The 19670-nt window shown below is 40.9% G+C and overlaps 1 protein-coding gene across 1 annotated transcript in view; it reads left to right on the top strand.

Moving 5' to 3' along the window:
- KCNT2 (potassium sodium-activated channel subfamily T member 2) overlaps positions 1–19670 on the top strand; it is a 296278-nt gene that overhangs the window by 130781 nt on the left and 145827 nt on the right. Inside the window, exons 10-11 of the mRNA XM_054037517.1 lie at positions 13672–13852; positions 14522–14686. Coding sequence (XP_053893492.1) covers positions 13672–13852; positions 14522–14686 — 346 coding nt within the window. The remainder of the gene's footprint in view (positions 1–13671; positions 13853–14521; positions 14687–19670) is intronic.

Genomic DNA, 19670 nt, shown 5'->3' with positions numbered 1-19670 from the left:
ATTCAAACCAGGAGACTTTTAGCTCAAGCATTTCTTGTGATCACAGAAGTTTGTAGAATTTCATAGGAATAACAGAGACAGACAGATCTCAATGCACCAAAGTGCATTGTGGCAGTGAACTCAAATAGTTTAGCTAAAGCTGAAAGTACAAAGAGGATTTCATAATGGGAAAAATAGTTAATAGATTTCACTGCTGAATGCCCCTTTACCCCCCACCCCCGACACAGTCTAGATTAGTGGGACAATGAAACAAAGGAGTCTCCTCAATTCAGTTCTTATTTTAATTGGCAGTTCCAAATGTTGGTTAGCACATTACCATCTATGGTTTTCATTCTTGTTTCCCCTTTCATTTCTTGACTTCTAGGCAATTTGTCATTCCTTTAGTCTGACATATTAAATAACTGTTTTCCCCATTTAGTACAGTGTCCCCAAAGCATTAATAACTGACAACATGAGCATAATCTACAGATTACTATATACATCCCCCCAAAAATTATACAAAACTAACCACCACTACTCTCTGATTACCCATCAACCATCCTCTCTAGGTTAGATGAGGCCAGTATCATAGGCACTATACTGTTGGGTGTCCTACAGATGTCATATACTAGATAGACAGCATCTGAGAATTAGTGCGAAGGAAAAGGTAAATTTTCTCACAAGAAGAAACTTTGTAGAGGTGCCTTGTGGGACCAGGGAGTAAATAATCTTTCCACTCCTTAAATGGGCTGTAATGTTACCAGGCCAGATCCTTATGTGAGATGGAACAGTGCCTGCTGAGGAAAGGGTAGAAAAGCAACTGTGGGCTAGATCCACAAAGCACGGTGGAATCTTCAGCCCAAGTTAGGTGCCCTGGCTCCTTATACAATGCATAGGGAGAGTTAGGCCCCCTAAGAAAGGGATTCCAGAAGCCAAGAAGCTGAGGAGGGAGCTGCCTGAGCTAGCCAGTAAGAAATGCTGATGAGAGGGGGCAAGGCCTAAACCACACACCTTAAAGGTAGTTAGGGCCCTAACTGTGGGCTGGAAGGAGATATTTATCTCTTCTTGGGATTCACAGCCATAACCCTCTCGTGGAGTTAGGCACCTAAGGCAGGGCAGCACCTTCTTCCCCCAAAGCCACCCCATGATAGCCTACTGACTAGGTACACTTACCTGGGATGGGGGAGACCAGTTTTCAAATCCCTGCTCTGCCTGATTTGGAGCAAGAGCTTGTACTTCCATCTCTCAGATGAGTGCTTTTACCACTGGACTATATAGTTGGTCTCTATGGTCCAATGAATATTGAATTATGTATACAAAATGCAACAACTTCAATAGGAGAGATTGTCATCTTTAAAATTTCAAAAATCTCACCGCACTGACACACTGCTCAGAGCTATTGCTGCAGACATCACTGTATTAATTTGCAATCAGTTCACATTTTACGATTTGCAACCATAAGGGCTAGAAACATGGTTGTTTTTTCTGTCAAAGTTTACATCTTGAGCACAATTCTATAACCAAGACTTGGTTCTGTACTATATACTTTGTTGCCAGAAAGTCAGCTTATGATGTCCTAAATGATGCATCTGTCCTCTCGATTTGTGTCAGGAATCTATATACGTTAATTACACTGATTCCTTACACACACACTTAACAAATATTTGGAAAATGAACACTTCAGTAGTTAATTGAATTAAATATATTTAACTCCTATACCGAATGTGTGGGTGGCTTGTCTAAGTACTGCCACACCCTCCAGAGGCAATATGAATAGTCTAAGCATATCAAATCTGAATTACTTACTGAATTTGAAGTTTGACTTCGAACTTCTAAAGGCTTCCACGATGCTTTAAACCCAACATGGCTTTTACTGCCAAAGTTAGATTATATACTAATACCTTCTCAGAAAGGGCATGCATGTAACATTACCTATTTAGTCACTCTGTACACTGAGAGTATTGTCTAATGGTTAATGCACAGGAGACATTTCTATTTCCTGCATTGCCACTGACTTGTCATATGACTATAGGTCAGTCTATGAATCCATGCGGTTCTCAACACACACAGGATCCACACATGGAATTTGCAGAACCAGAGTCTAAATACTATAGAATTTACAGTTATGGTTTACAGTTATGGTTCACTGTACATACAAAGCCACACATTCAGTGAAACTACACATAATTTCTTGATTGCTATTGCTTATTCACTAATGTGTGTACAGATCCTTTTGTTTAGATATACCTGTGGACAGAATTTATCCCAGTGTACTTGTGCAATGCCACTAACCAGAGTTTGTTTTACCATGGCTTTACTTCTATTTTCTCAGCATGATCAGGAAGGGTCAGTCAATTTCAGCAAATATTTATTCAAGATGATCATTTCACTACATGGCCATTCCGTTTAACAGTCAGATTTGCAATTGCTGGAAGTCACATGATTTACTAGTAGAACTTGATCTTTCAAGTTCAGCTGTTATAAACATTAGTTATTAACAGAGCTGTCTGAAAATGTTCATATTGAAATTGGAGAATGTAGAGAAAAAAACACAAAACAGCCATTATATAATTAACTTTTATCCAGTGCAGTTTTGCCAGTCTTCTCTAGAAATTAGAATTAATGTTTCCAATAAGAAATGGAAAAATCTTACAAGACTAACAAAATCTGACTGCAAAATGCCATAAAGTAACTAAACTGATACAAAAAAAATGAGTCCAGTGGCACCTTAAAGACTAACAGATTTATTTGGGCATAAGCTTTCGTGGATAAAAAACTCACTTCTTCAGATGCATGGAGTGAAAATTACAGATGAAGGCATTATTATACTGACACATGAAGAGAAAGGAGTTACCTTACCAGGGTTAACAGGGCCAATTCAATCAGGGTGGACATAGTCCACTCCCATTAATTGATGAGGAGGTGTCACTGCCAAGAGAGGGAAAGTAGTAAGCAGGCCACTCCCAATCCCTATTAAAGCCCAAATTAATGGTGTTAAATTTGCAAATGAATTTTAGTTCTGCAGTTTCTCTTTGAAGTCTGTTTTTGAAGTTTTTTTGGTAACATACAAAAGCCAGTAGGAGAACACTTCAATCTCCCTGGACATTCTATAACAGATTTAAAAGTAGCCATACTTGAACAAAAAAACTTTTTGAATGGAGGTGTGGACACCTTTGGAAATCTTAGGCATAGTCTGCGGACCCCCAGGGGTCCATGGACCACAGGTTGAAAACCACTGCTCTGGTAGACCCATTACAGCTGAATAAGAAGTTAGTTGTCCCTTGAAGCGGACAACACTGGGCATGGAGGACGCCGTGATTAAGCAATCATGATGGTGCCAGACTGCTGGAAGTAGTAGGGAGTGGCCCTTGTAGTTAAAATAGAATGACAGAATCAGCATCTGAACATTTTGCCATCTGTCAATTCTGAAATTAGCCTAAGGAGATGCTATTTAATACTTGTTGGAGTATCCTTTTTGAGGAATGCTGCTTCCTTGAGAAACTCATGCAACCCCATTAGACTATTAAGGTCTGAGACAAAGCCTAGTGAAGTCAATGGGTATCGTTCTATTCCCTTAGGTGCACTTTGGATTGCCCTATGCCCTCTGTCGTGCCCCTCACCCCCCAAAAAATCAATACAGTTGTATGTCTTTAAGTGAGAAAAGATATCTGTGAAAGGAAAAGCTGCTTTGAAAAATACGGAGTTTTACACAGAATTTCTGATGAAGCCGCACCAGAGAGTTGCAGAAAAAAAGATGGAAAGGCTTAATAGGAACTCATATGACTCTTACTGAAAATTAAGAGAGAGACCTCCATATCCTGCATTTTTGTGGTTGGGAGAGTGAGTCATTAGTAGTTTTCAGGTTTCAGAGTAACAGCCGTGTTAGTCTGTATCCGCAAAAAGAACAACAGGAGTACTTGTGGCACCTTAGAGACTAACAAATTTATTAGAGCATAAGCTTTCGTGGACTACAGCCCACTTTGGGCTGTAGTCCACGAAAGCTTATGCTCTAATAAATTTGTTAGTCTCTAAGGTGCCACAAGTACTCCTGTTGTTCTTTTTAGTAGTTTTCAGTGCATAACGCTGCAGTCACCAGGATCCTTGTGGGAAGCAAACCCTTTCCTTTTCTGCTGATTAAAAACTAAAAACTAAGGGTATAAGTTTAGTGGGTTTCTTCTTAAAATATTGCATGGAATAAGACTGACTGGAGAAGAGGTAGATAATTACAGTTTATTACTGGATGGCTTTTATGTTATTAATCCCTTGTTTAAAGCCCTGATACTGAAAAGTGATCCACACAGGCTTAAAAATCTACCTGTGCAAGATTTAGGCACAGCGCTGTCATTAATAAAAAATTCTGCCACTTGATTTAAATACTTTTCAAATTTATATTTTTGTCACTATACAATGTCAGAATTTACATGTCTACTCAAGCTAGTCAAAATATCTTTTATATTGTTTGATGGAAAATGGGTTTTCAACAAAATGGAAATATTCACAAAATTCCATTTTCATCCAACTCAATCCAAAAACTGGAAGGTTTTATTATTATTATTGGCAAAAATTTGAAACATTTGGCATTCACTAGCTGAAAAATTCAGTTATTGAGCTGTCAACACCAATTTCCTCCTATTAGATGATTCCCCATGGATTCTCCCCCCCCCCCAATAATTTATTGGTCCCTAGCAAATTCTTTTCTTTTGTTTAATTCCTTCTTTGTTTACACCAACATCAAAAGATATTAGCCTATATCAGGAAATTTGTTTTGTTAGTTAATTTCTTCACATAGTGGCTATGTAGGAGCAAATCATAAAACACACAGTAGTGGATTATTGAAGAAAACAGAGTTCAGAGGACATTCTCTATCAATAATAAATTATAACTTAGCTTAAACTATTTATTTATCTGGTAGAACCATTGACTGAGTTAATTAGTCATGTAATTCAATTGATATCAATGGTTAAAGTGGACTTATACCAAGGATAACTTGAGAGTTAATGGATCCAGCTGCTATGAAACATCTAATGGGTCTAGATTTAAACTGATTCTGTAAATATTATATAGAAAGATTCATGTGTCATTTAAAATGTAAGGTAAGCATCTGTCCCTGCATGAAAGTGCCAGAGGATGGGTCGGTTTAGATACTACAGAAGTGCTCACATACTACAGCAATGGGCTCCGGCATAAGAATTTAGGGAGAGAGAAAAGAGCATTCCATCTGTGAACACCAAGTCAGGGGCCAGGTATAATGTGGCCCCTGCACTCCTCTAAATGCAAGGGTTGCACAGGCTACCACCAGCATTAGACTTTCTGGCCAGCTGAGCAGATCTGCTGCACTGTTCAAATGAGGTGCAGTGGCTGTGCTCCCATTGCACTTGCCATGCCTCTTGGAGCTGACAGTGAAGCCCCATAGCCTTTAAGATAATATTAAATTGGGAGGGGAGGAGATTAGTTAAAAAATAAAACCTCTTTTTTCTCCTGGGGGATGATTGCAAAGTTTCAGAACAGATCTCTTCCAAACTTTGATTAAAGCTGGAGGTTACCAACACTGCAGACAAAGTATTCCTTAGGTGCCTAGTTTCCATTCCCTGGGAGGTCATCATCAGCTTCTGGTGCAACTTTGGGCTCTAGGTGATGTTAGACAAACATCTACTTCAATTCATGTGTGTATTAAATGTTATTGACTCCATGAATATGCTCCATATTTCCCCCCATAACCTGAGGGTGGTCTGCTAGTGTTCCTGTAAAGAAAGAAAAACCTATCCTGTATACATGAAGATTTCATTGGAACATTAAAATCAATAATGCAAACATGACAAATGGTCTTGTTGGGCAATTAAATGATTAACCTGGTCTAATATCAGTGCTCTTTGGCAGTCTAATCTCTGAAGCCTTTGCTCACGGAAAATTCCCATTGGTTTCAATGGGATATTTTCATTAATGTGGACTACAGAATGATTCTTAGTGCACAGTAAGTTGCCATGCTATAGATTTACACCCTGGCATGTCATACACTAAGTGGCTGTGCAGAGCCTTCTACCACACACTAAAAGTTCTGTAGTGCACTTTAACCTACTGCCATTTCAAGCCCAGTCATCAAGCTAGTACTTACATTTAGGGTCAGATCCTACTTCTCAGTGAAGTCAGTTAAAAACCTCCCATTTATTTCAACAAGAATAGCATCCGGCCCATACTCACCAGTCAGTGCTTTGTACAAATTTGCAGTCTAGTCAGTGACCATACACTTATATATTACTAACTAAGAGTATCCGTATACATTTTTCTTCTAGGGATAGAAAAAGTGGGGAATCATTATAAAAACAAAGGCCAACATAAATATGCCTATCTTTAAGCCTCCAAGAGTTTGTGGGTTCTTCTCAGCAGTAGCATACGGTTTATCATCAAGTTGGCTGAGACTGTATTGTGTTTTATTTACTTCTAAATGAATACCTGAGAATATGATGATAAAGTGTCTTCATAGTTCTGTGGTTTGTTTTTTAGCTGTTCCATGTAAAAGGTTTCCTTTCTAAGCATTTTGGGCTAGCAATTAGTATAACACACACAAAACATGCAGAGGGAGGGTGTCTGTCCCACTCTCTGGGAAATTCTTGCAACGGCCCACATCCAGATACAAATTTGGAATGTTAAAATAAGTCTTGGGAGGAGAAAGGTTAGTGAGGAGAGGGAAGTTGAGGCACCAAGAGGCACAATATATTTATCACATCTCTCTGCAAAATATGGGTGGCACTGCTATTAGCAAGATGCATGGAAGCAATAAGTGTAAGTCTTTTACTGATTCAGAGCTGGTTTAATTATTTGCTGTAAATAATTTGTGATGAAATTTGATTTTTTTTCTGAATTATTTGCAATTTCTTTTTCATTATTTGACCAGCTCTACTTGTAACCCTTGTCCTCTGGTATCTCCTTCCCCATTCTTAATTTTTTTAATGTAATCCTTTTCTGCATTATTTAGATTGTATATCATTGAGGGTTCCCTGAATGATTTATCTGCCAAAGACTACACACTCACATTATAATTAATTATAAATAATGACAACATAAGTACATCAGAAAAGTCTAATATAAATTGTCCTTGCTGTCATTAGCTTTTCCACCCATGCTTTTACAACAGCATGGTTTAAATCTGATTTCCTCCTGAGGACTGTTTTACTCCTCAGCAGTTATTGATTTCTATCTCCAGGATGCTCATAAATTAGTGGAAGTCAGACAAAAAACACTAAGCTTGTTTTTTCATATTGCACTGAGCTTTTAAGTATCTTTACCTGGACAGTTTAACTGCTCTGCAGGAAGATGTTTTACCAACTGCAAAATTCCTTTTGGTAAGAATATTACATAAATTAGATGGAAATCTGCTACATTCTGCTTTTTATTTTTCACAAGATATTTATGTAATCTATTCATTTATACAATGTATGGCAGAATGATATGAACAATGCAGAGTTGTTGCAATAGGACACTAGTTCTGAATTAGGCTAGTGAGCTCAAAATATAGGGTCCAGGTTTAAAAACATTGGCCCCAATTCCTTGGCTATGACAGAGGACTTCACAGCATAACTCAGGAAAAGCATGCATGTAAAAATGGCTTTAAGGTACTTTAGCGCTCTCTTACTGGATCTGTATACGAAGCCTGTCCCAGGCGGTAAACTACAGCATCCTTCAGGCTACTCTAATTTATGGCAGCTGCCAATGGCAGTCAAGGATATATGGGTGCAGGGAAGCACTGGTCAGGCTTCCTTTTCCCTGACCAGTCTCCCAGTGCTGGCTGCAAAGAGAATAAATAGTGTAGGAGTCACTGTACTACTGTACACCATTGTGGGATCCACTGCACTGGGGTGATCCTCCCATAGAGGGCTATCCAAGATTTGAGCTACTATAGCTTGTCAAAGCAGAAGACTGGTGGAACCTTGCCCAAACCAAACTTCCCTCTCTTCCCTTTTCCACCCCCAAGAAACAGAGACATTCAATAAAGTCAGGAGGCAGAATCAACTTGTTCCCCTTTCTTCTGCTGTAGTCTGGAAAATTAGTTCTTATGTGTTAGACATCAACTCCTGTGTTTTATATTTTTATTTTATGCCTTTAGGCAGTTCTCCACTTTCATCTTTTTTAAATTGGGTTTCATACTAGTTCCAAGGTGTGTACTTTTAAAAAGATTGACAAGGTTGTGGCACAGAAAAATAAGCACAAACAGTTCCCAGGAAATAGATAAAAGTTCCAGTAAATGATGACATTGAACTTTTCAAAGTTCAAATGGTTATCTAAACATGACTATCTTTCCTAATCTTTAGAGATTACAGGTGTCATGTTTAACTTTTCCTGTTTAGTTGAAATTATTGTAGATGTTTAAATTGTACTTTGTTTTGTTCTTTATATTTTTGAATTCTTTTCTCTTTGGTATACATCTCTTTTATTGAGACTTTTGTCTTTGTTTTTCTAATTAAAAGCTTGAGTCTCCTCTGTGAAACTGGTTTCACGCTATTCATTTCAATAGAATTTAAACTGGTAACTCCACTGAAACAGAGTTTACAGAAGCATAAAACTGCTATAAAAAAGTGGGGAATCAGGCCACACATTTTTAAGTTGGATATTTTCTGTCTAATCAGCCACTACTATAACTCATTTTGTCAACCAGTGGAAGGTATTGCGAGTTTCAATAATCTTTTGCTTCATGATTGTTCTGTTAAGATCAGTAGACCTGGCCAGGGATTTCTTCATTATTGTTTGTCTTGGACCAGCAAATCTGAATATTATGATGCTACTTTTCATTTTAATCTTTTTCAGTGGTAAAAGTTAAAAACCATTATGAAGATGTAGCTTGATGTATTATGTTTAAATGTATAAAAGGAAGTAGAACACTGATATGATAAGCTGAAAATTATCCCTTTTTATCTTCTGAAACAATGCTTAATATTAAAATTGTATAGTAAGAAAAATGGGACACTTTTTGGAAGTATTAGTTGCATAAAGCACTCAGGTAGCAGCAAGGTATATAAGTACGTTTTGGAAAGCTGAGTAATTAAGCCTCTTACAGATTTCGGTATCATAGTCAACCACTAGCTCCCACTATGCCCTCCCAGAAGTGTAGCAAACCAAGATAACCTGATTAGATAAGGACATGGCATGAGATATATTTATTCAGATGTACTAGATGAAAAACTAAAGGATAATATCCGTGATGGAGGAATATGTGAGGAAATAGACAAATTTTGTTGGCAGTTATATACCCACAAAGCCATCTATTGAAAGTCAGCTGTACTGCAATGCTGTGAGCAACTTTTCTGGTATATAGCAAAACTAAGGCAATTCCAACCACAATAGTAAATTAAACAATATTTTTTCTTGCTTCAGGAGGGTTTGAAAGTTTAATGTTACCTCCTTTTGCATTGATTTAATTTTGGGGCCCAGGATTGATGCATGATTAGGTGACACTGAAGGTTAATAGAGTGCAGAACTCTATTAGTGTTTGATATTAGGTCTAAAGAGCTTGATCCTTCAAGGTGCTATGCACAGTCAACTCCCATTGACTTCAGTGAGACTTGAGGGCACCAGACAGCTCACAAGAGCGCTCAGAAAGCCTGATCCAAAGACTGCTTTGGATTTCCCCTTCACACTAGTGGGCATTGGATTAGGCACAAAAGCCCAGATCCTCAAAAGGTATTTAATCAATGGGAGTTAAGCTCTTTGAGGACTTGGGCCAAAATAATTATGATAGCTTGAGGGAATGTCTGGTGTTTTGATAAAATGCTATGATTGGAGACAGAAGGTGAAATGTTTGCCCCATTGAAGTCAATGGCAAAATTCTTATTGATTTCAATGGGACAAGAATTTCTGCGAGTGTATTCTTGATTGTGGTTAAGTGTAAGGGTGTGGACCCACCCCTGTGGCACCTCCTGTTGGTCATCCTTGGGAATTAGCTCATTTTCCAGCCAGGAGCGCCCTCTGCAGGCCGGTGATCCACCTTACTGCTGGCCCCCGTGTCCCTCCCGGACCGAGTACCCCTTTCTCTGGGGTGCTGCTCCCTTGACAGTAACCCCTTAGTCTCAGGGTCTCCCCACCCACTATCCCCACTTCACCTCAGTCTTGGCTACTGCCAGTCCTCATCTAGCCCCCGTTCACTGGGGTAGTCTGCAGTGTATAAGCCACTCATCACAGGCAAAGGGGTTTGGACCTGTTGCCTCTGCCTACCCGTGGGCTTCCCTCTGCAACCCAGTACCTAATAGGCCTTACCAGGCCTGCAGTCTGGGGCTTTCCTAGGCTGGAGCTCCCCGTCTCCCTTGGCCTTTCCCCAGCCCTGCTCCATTCTAGATACCTGGTTAAGCTCCCTGCAGCCAGGCCCTTCTCTCTCTCTGAACGCAGAGAGAGACTATCTGCTTGAACGCCTGGCTCAAGCCTTTATAGGGCCAGCTGGGCCCTGATTGGGGCATGGCCCCAGCTGAGCCTGCTTCCTCCTACTCAGCCCAGGCGTCTTGCCCTTCCACAGCCCTCCTCCAGAGCTGTTTTAAACCAGCTGTTTTAAACCCTCAGGGCAGGAGCCGGTAACCACTCCGCTACATTAAGCTCAGTCAAGATAATTGATTTGGGCAGATGGGACAACTAAAATTCATTACTGTATAATGTTAATACAGTAAAACCTCTTACCAAAATCCAAGTCTTCCTATCTGAAGTATTTCTAAAAAAATGATTGTTAGTGGGACTCTTACAGGGAGGAGCAAGAAAATATTGCCTTCACAAAAATGAGAGTCTTAAAAAAAAAAAAAAAACCACATTCACAATCTTAAAGATGTTCTAGAACTTTCACTTTAGTGCATATGGTCAATTAATGAAAGCAGAAAGGGTGATTTTTAGCCTTTCCATTGAAAAACACTGAATAACTGTCATAGACAATTGTATGCCACCACCAGAATTCAAAAGCAATCCATGGCTGTTGAAGAGCACCTTCACCACTAGCGCCCTCCCTTGTGGAGGAGTGTGGCTGAGTGTGGCATAGCATAGCAGTTCTTTCCTCTATAGTGCTCCCACCAATCCTGTGCTGGTCTGTCTTTTATCACAACTCGGCCCTATGGCCAGATAACCTTTTAATTCTACTCCTTCTGGGTTAATGAAGTCCCACACAACATGAGTCCAATGTCTGTACATTAAGTCTTCACCCCAGCTCTCAACCCAGTGATCCTTGCATCTCAGGGCTCTTAGAAGTCATTCTTTTATGCCAGGATTACATACCACCTTCCCCAGTAGCTGGAAGGAAAACCCAAGCCCTTCCATTACACTGGATTCCAGTTGAGGACCCCTATAACTAGCAGCTAAAGTCTGCTCTGTTGGACACCTTTCTGCTGCCACCCTGGATTTCTTCTTATTGTAGCCCGTCAGCAGAGCTCTCCCCTGAAATCCCCCAACAAAATCCCCAAACCAAAAGTACAAATAAACCAATTTCTGCCCTCTTTAGGATTAACCTTTGATGCTTCTTAAGTTCCCCTGCTCTGGTCTCCACTGAACACCTACCAGGACTCTCTCCCTAGAAGTCCCAATCCTGCTCTTTTATCAGGGTTCATCATCAGAGTTTGTTCTACCCCAGCTTCTCCTTGTCTCTCCTGGCCTCCTGACAGACTTCCCTACTCAAAAGAGGATGTAAGCGCCTACTTTCCCCTGGACTTCCTCCTTGATCCTCCCAGTCACTACATTTGCTAGTGCCAAGAGAGGGACAGCAGAGTTCCTTCCTTTTCTCCTTATAGTCTCCTTCTGCTCCCAGTTTCTTGGCTTTATAATCACCACCCAGTTCCTCCTCAGCTCGGTCTCACCCTTAACTGAACCTAGCCCAGCCTCCAGTGTGACTAGGGGGGGTTAGTTGGATGCTCTCATTCCAATTAACTCTTTCAGAACCAGATGGCATATATAGCTCACCATAGTGGAGCTGCAACACAGCCAATCAACAAACATTCATTCTAGCCTATCGGCTGGAGAAGAAGCTATAGCTCTAGTATACTGCTATGTGGTAAGGTATGGGCCACTAGGTCTGTATATGTGCTAATCACACAGCCCTTTTGATGCTTCACTCTCTGAGGCAAAGGTCAAGCCCCACTATCAGGCTTAAAAAATGCACAAGGTATGGTGTAGGATCTCAGCTCCTGATGAACTTCATTCAATAACAGCAAAGCCTTGGAGTGGTCAATGCTAAAAGCAAAGAGCTTTAAATCACACTGTAGATGCCAAGACATATGCAAAGTAAGGGAGCAATGTTTTTAACATTATAATATTTCCATGAATGAATCTCTCTCTGCGTACTCCAGTATTTAAAAATAACACTAAAAAGTAGCCTGACCCAAATAGCCTGAAAAACAGTCTATGATTAAAACTTATAATTGATCTAAGGTAGGAAAGTTAACTATCCATCTTCACTGGAATGGCATTTCCACAGTTCCCTTTATTAACTTTTCAGAACCTATTTTAAGACAGAAAACTACTGCTTCGAGAATTCTTTTCTATAACTAAAACTTAAAAGGGACAAACTAATGAGAGTATGGAGGAAAGATCTGAATTACCACCTCAGTGAAAAAATCTGGAACAAAGTGTGTAGGAATACAAATGCAGCCAATGACTGAAGGTTGAAATTTATCCAACAAAAAATCATCTTCAGAACATTTTGGGATGTGTGAAAACTACAAATGCTAGAACAGTGAAGAGGAAACTGGGGATCTCATCCATATGTTATGGAAATGCTACTGCCCACTAGTAAATTATTTCTGGAGAACAGAAAAAGAACTGCTAACATTGTTATAAACACAGGGCCTGCCTGATGATTAAAGGTTTTTTACCTGGGAGTTCTTAATGGTCAATTGTGGCCAATTAGATATCCTATGCCAAGAAATCATCTTTGATGTACAGTAGAATTATGACTGAGAAATATGGCATTATTTAGAAACTACCTTTAAAACAGAAAGACAATCAACAGCCTCCTAGGAGGATGGGATCACTAATATGCAAGCTCAGAGATGCTCTGTACAGCAGGTGCCGTTAAAGAGCTCCACTGGTGTAAAGGATTCTGCTACATTCACAGATAATCCCTATCTTTGAACTTGGGAAGCTCATTGTAACCAGTAGAAATCTTTCAGACATTTTAAAGACACCCAAATCAATATGAAAGTAAACTGAAAACCAAACAAACCTAAGGACCAGGTTCTGCCATTCTTACTTACAATTAATAGAACCATATTCCACATGTAGACCGGTTGAGTTCAGTTGGACTACTCATACAGTCAGGTACTACTCAGCATGAGTAAGGGTAGTAGAATCTGGCTTTAAAGTTTGTATCCTTAGATACATTTTATAAAGGTAAGATGTGCTCCCATTTATTTGTTCTTATAATACAATAGCAAGGGGATATTGAATTAAATTGAAAGGCAACAAATTTAAAACTCATATTTTTAAAACACAATGCATAATTAACTATCATTTTATCCTTATCCAAGATAACAGTTAGAACTTTATTATGAATAAATGACATTTAAATACAATTTTTAAAAGACTTTTGCTTTGAACCAACATTTTCTCTTCTTTGCGAAGTAATATATGCATTTGCAGAAAATAATTCTCCTTGCTAGTAAGAGAGTCATAACACTTTGGATTTATTCCAGGTACTAGTTTTATTTTTCATTTCTTTATTCATTCTTTTTTACATAGTATTTGCGGAATTCAGCATCTGGAGCGAGCAGGAAACAAGTTGACTCTCTTTGACTCCCTTTATTTCTGCATAGTGACATTTTCCACTGTGGGCTTTGGGGATGTTACACCCAAGATCTGGCCTTCAAAACTGCTGGTTGTCATTATGATCTGTGTTGCCCTTGTGGTGTTGCCCATACAGGTAAACTCTGATTGTTTTCCATTTGGAAGAGTTGGGGAAGTTTTGGGGAAAAGACTGTATTATCTTGAAATATATCTTGCAACTGTCCTTACTGTGTATGTAATGTCAAAAAAAAAAAAAAAAAGAGTACACCAACTTGTATGCTTCTTCATTTTATGCAGAGTTGGAGCTTTCTTATTTCTCTCCTTGTTTGTAAAATAAATGTGCATATGGTTTATATACGCTAAAATGAGAGGAGCTAACAAGTTTTCAAATCCTTGTAGAAGCTGCTGGCTCCCAAATTTACCCTCATGCTGGGATTTACCTTTATTGTGAACTTAAATAATAGCAGCAAAACTAACCAGCAGCCAAAGCTTTCTCCAAACACTTAGCTATTCCTAGCATTTTCCGCTTCAGAGTGACACCTCAAGGGGAGAAAAGGGCTTTGTGTACTGGTCTGATCACAGGACTGGGGGCCTATTGATGTGTTATTGTGCCATCCCATCAGCTTAGTTGTAAATTGCTGCTCTTGGAAAGAAACAAAGACAAAGGGTGAGGGTTCTAAGTGTGTCTTTAATTCAATGAGTGGATGGACTAAAGCATAAAATATAATTAACTCATACTGATAAAGATGCTTATATTGCACAGCTGCTTATATGTATTTCATTCACATTTGACAATATATTGCAGTTTGAACAGCTGGCTTATTTGTGGATGGAGAGACAGAAGTCTGGGGGTAACTACAGTCGACACAGAGCTCAGACAGAGAAACATGTGGTACTGTGTGTCAGCTCCCTGAAGATTGACTTGCTTATGGATTTCTTAAATGAGTTCTATGCTCATCCCAGACTGCAGGTATATTTACAATGCAAGAGTAAAATAATACATTCAATTAGACATTAGTCACTTGCAGACAATCTTCAGAAATGGTCTGTAATTTGTGTGAATTAAAGAATGACTGACTGACTGAAGAAAGTATAATTGCAAGAAGTAGCTCAGAACAAGTACGGAGTGCATTCATTTTAAATTGATCTAAATTGGATGAAACAGATAGAAATATGCTTGTGTCACACAGAGTCTAATTACTTTGATTATACCAGTTATCTTACAGCCAACTAATTTTGTGAAAATTCCTTTTGATTAACCCAATATGATGTGTAAAACAAAAAAGATAAGAAAATTGGTCATTTCATGTTTTTCTGCTATTCTGGGGCCTCGTCCACTGAACTCAATGAGAGTTTTTAAACATAATTGTGATTGCTGCAGTTAAGACAGAACAGGGTATAGTGCAATGGACATAACCGGATAGTCAACATTGCTCACAAGTGAAGAGTTTCTCAGCATAAGCATTAAGAGAATTAGAGAATACAAAGAAATGTCTTTTTCATATGGCTGACTATATACTAACCTGCTCTGTGAAAGTTTTACGTCTGAAGGCGAGCCCTGTGTAAGCTCGTCTCTCTCACCAACAGAAGTGGTCCAATAAAAGATATGACCTCACCCACTTTGTGTTAGTCTGTATCAGCAAAAACAACCAGGAGTACGTGTGACACCTTAGAGACTAACAAATTTATTTGGGCATAAGCTTTTGTGGGCTAGAACCCACTTCATCGGATGCATGAAGTGAAAAATACAGGAGCAGGTATAAATACATGAAAGGATGGGGGTTGCTTTACCAAGTGTGAGGTCAGTCTAACAAGATAAATCAATTAACAGCAGGATACCAATGGAGGAAAAATAACTTCTGAAGTGGTAAGAGAGCAGCCCATTACTTTCATGTTATACTTCTGGCCTTCACAACATCCACTGGCAATGAGGTTGACTGTGCATTCTGTGAAGTACTTCCTTATGTTTGTTTTAAACCTGCTTGTAGCAAAGTGCAGCAGGGGCCCCCTTGGCTCCTGCCACTGTTAGGTCCACAAAGTCACTCTGAAACCCTGGGGTTAATAACCACTGATGCAGTTTATTCACAGACTTGTTCCTACCACTTTTCACTATCTGCAGTAAGTAAGGACAGAAGGAAGGTCCCTACTTCCACTCCTGGCTTTTTCCCTTTAGCTGCCTTCCCCTGCAGCTTTTATACAGCCCCAGGCTAATTAGGTGACATCAGTCTCTGCTTCCCCAATTAGGGCCAGGTTATTCCACTAAATGGGAGCTGGTGTGAGAGGGCTGAATAGGCAAGCCTTTGCACCTCTGCATCCTCTACTGGGGGGGCACTACAGGGAAGTCTTTTCCTCTCTTTTGGGTCAATCCCAGGGTTTGCCATGTGGGATTCCTTCATCCCCCAACCACCAGGGCCGCCCAGAGGATTCAGGGGGCCTGGGGCAAAGCAATTTTGGGGGCCCCTTCCATACAAAAAAGTTGCAATACTATAGTAACATGTATTTGGCAATGTAAAAAAATAACCAGTGAAATACATTCAAAAATTAATTTTTAATAATTTGAAATTACATGAAATACATTCTTTAAAAACATTAAATGCTTTAATAGTATGTATACATTTGCAATTACATAATGGGCTGTCGCTAGGTGATAGTGATGGTTGGTGTCAATCGGCTGTCGCTGCCTGGGGTGGCGCTGCTGTTGGCCAGGGCTGGGTGGGGAGCTGGGCTCTGGGTTGGGTGGGTCCCAGCTCACAGGGGCTGGGCTCAGAGCTAGGGGTCAGGGCTGTGGGGGGGTGGGGATGGGGACGGGGGGTTCCCGGCTCAGAGGGGCTGGGCTTGGAGCTGGGGGTCAGGGCAGTGGGGGGCTGGGGTTGGGGGATGTCCAGCTCAGAGGGGCTGGGCTTGGAGGTCAGGGCTGTGGGTGGGAGTGTCAGGGGGGTGTCTGACTCAGAAGGGCTTACCATGCTGCTTACTCCTGCCTCCCCCCTCTCCGGAGCCTCAGCGCGCCGTGTTCAGGAGCAGCCCTGGACAGCGCTGCAGTGGTGTTGCTCCACAGCACCTGAGCTCCTGTCGCTCAGCCCGGAGCTTGGAGCCCCGCCCCCTTACCACACGGCTCTGAGTGGGAGGAGCTCAGGCCACGCGGCTGCAGTGCTGTCCAGCGCCATTCCTGGACACGGTGCGCTGAGGCACCGGGGGATGGGGGAAGGCGAAGGCGGGGGTAGAGAAACTACATTGTGTGTGGGGTGGATGGCCCCACAGCTCCACCACAGTGCCTTGCACCATTCACAGCCTTCTAGGTGTTCCCTTGTTCTCCCCTCCTTCCTTTCTGTCAGGGGTTCAGGGTTGGTCCCAGCCCTCTCCCAGAGGCTATGGGCTTCTTGTCCCACAAGCTCATCCAAAGGGGTCTGGATCTCTTCCTCTGGGATGTCCACTAATAAAGGCCTCCGCCTGGCCTTGCTCTCCGGTCGAGGACCCTGGGGTGGACATCTCGCCCATAACTTCCTTCTCAAGCTCTGTTGGCTAGGGGTTTTCTGCTCAGGGTTCTCTACCCCGTTACTCGGGGAACCTCCCTTTTTCCTTATCTCGGGCTTTCTCCCTCTGCCCACATTCCCTCCTGGAAAGGGGTCTCAGTCGGTACCCACTACCGCCATATAAGGTGGTCCCTTTACTACCCCGACCCGTTGCCACTTAAACCAGCCCTGAACCTCAAGAGGCACCTGGGCCGTAAGGTTTTGCCTTCTATCCCTGTGGATGCATTCTATGTCCATTTTAACACCCAAAATCCAACAGTGCGGCCTCACCAGCTTCCTTTGTACCAGAGAGCAGGCCGAGGCTGAGTTCACCAGGGCTCATTGGGGTTTCCTCCCCACCATTACTGGAATGGGAGACAGCTTCCACCTCTGCCCTCCAGCATTTGCCCAATGACAAAAAACTCTGCTCATCCACAATCCCCCTTCTTGTGTCCTGGTTGTCCACACTGCCAGCAGACAACCGGTCTGGACCCTAGCGTGTCCTCCCATTTGTTCTCTGGGCCTTCTCTCAGTATCCACTTCCTTGCTCAGTTGTCCCTCCTTCCTGGGGAAGTCTGCCTCCGTGTACTCCTCCGTAAGCTTTACAGCCACCTTGACCATATTTGATTGATCCTCCTTTATTTTCTCTGGGAGGCCCTGTAAAAATTGCTCTAGGATGAGTGCCTCTATAATCTCCCTCACTGTCTGGGAGTCCGGCCTCAGCCAGTGGGTGGCCCAGTCCATTAACTTTTGGGTAAATACCTGGGGCCGCACCCCCCCCATCCACCTCGCCAACCAGAACTTCTTATTTAGTGGCATTATGATATTTACTGTCATTTTCTATCCCTTTCCTAATGCTTCCTAACATTGTTAGCTTTTTTGACTGCACATTGAGCAGATGTTTTTAGAGAACTATCCACAATGACTCCAAGATCACTTTGAGTGTTAACAGCTAACTAAAACCAAATCATCGTGATGTGTAGTTGGCATTATGTTTTCCAATGTGCATTACTTTGCACTTATCAACATTGAAATTCATCTGCCATTTTCTTGCCCACTCATCCTGTTTTGTGAGATTCCTTTGTCACTCTTCATAGTCAGCTTTGGGTTTAACTATATTGAATAATTTTGTATCATCTGTCAATTTAGCCATCTCACTGCTTATCCCTTTTTCCAGATCATTTATGCATATGTTCAACAGCACAGATCCCCATACAGATTCTTGGGGGACCTTGCTATTTACCTCTCTGCACTATGAAAACTGACCACTATTTCTACCCTTTGTTTCCTATCTTTTAATCGGTGAGAGGACCTTCCCTCATCCCATGACTGATTACTTTGCTTAAGAGCCTTTGGTGAGGGACCTCGTCAAAGGCTTTCTGAAAATCAAAGTGCACTATATCCACTAGATCACCCTAGTCCACATGCTTGTTGACCCCCTCAAAGGATTCTAATAGCTAGGTGAAGCACAATTTCCCTTTAAAAAAAGCCATGTTGTCTCTTCTCCAACAAATCGTGTTCATCTAGGTGTCTGATAATTTTATTCTTGACAATAGTTTCAATCCATTTGCCTGGTACTGAAATTAGGTTTACCGGCCTGTAATTTCCAAGATTGCCTCTGGAGCCTTTAAAAAAAAAAAAAAATGGCTTCACATTAGTTATCCACCAGTCATCTGGTACAGAGGCTGAATTAAGTGATAGGTTACGTACCACAGACAGAAGTTCTGCAAATTTCATATTTGAGTTCTTTTAGAATTCTTGGATGTATACTATCTGGTCCTGGTGATTTATGACTGTTAAATTTATCAGTTTGTTCCAAAACCTTCTGTATTGAGACCTCAGTGTGGGACAGTTCCTCATATTTGTTACTAAAAAAGAATGGCTTGGGTGTGGAAATCTCCCTCACATCCTCTGCAGCAAAGACCAATGCAAAGAATTCATTTTGCTTCTCTGCAATGGCTTGGCCTTCCTTAAGTGCTCCTTCAGCACCTGAATCATCCAGTGGCCCCACTGATTTTTTGGCAGGCTTCCTGCTTTTGATGTAATACAGTAATTATTGCTGTTCATTTCTGTCTTTTGCTAGTTGCTCTTCAAATTCTTTTTTGGGCCTGCTTAATTATACTTTTACACTTGGCTTGGCAGAGTGAATGCTCCTTTCTATTTTCCTTAGTAGGATTTGGCTTCCAATTTTTAAAGGATTTATTTTTTGTCTCTAACCATCTCTTTTACTGTATTGTTTAGCCAGGGCAGCATTTTTTGGTCTTTTATTATTATTATTATTATTATTATTTGGGATATACATATACTTTTTTGCTCTAGCGTGGTGTTTTTAAAAATTTCCATGCAGCTTGCAGGCATATCACTTTTGTGACTGTTCCTTTTTTGTTTAGTTAGCTTCCTCATATTTGGATCGTTTCTCTTTTTGACGTTCAATGCTACTGTGGT

This window comes from Malaclemys terrapin, chromosome 8 (assembly GCF_027887155.1).
Source record: "Malaclemys terrapin pileata isolate rMalTer1 chromosome 8, rMalTer1.hap1, whole genome shotgun sequence".
NCBI classification, from domain to species: domain Eukaryota; kingdom Metazoa; phylum Chordata; order Testudines; family Emydidae; genus Malaclemys; species Malaclemys terrapin.
The sequence above is the reverse complement of the archived record's forward strand: the minus strand, read 5'-3'. Positions and strand labels throughout refer to the sequence as shown.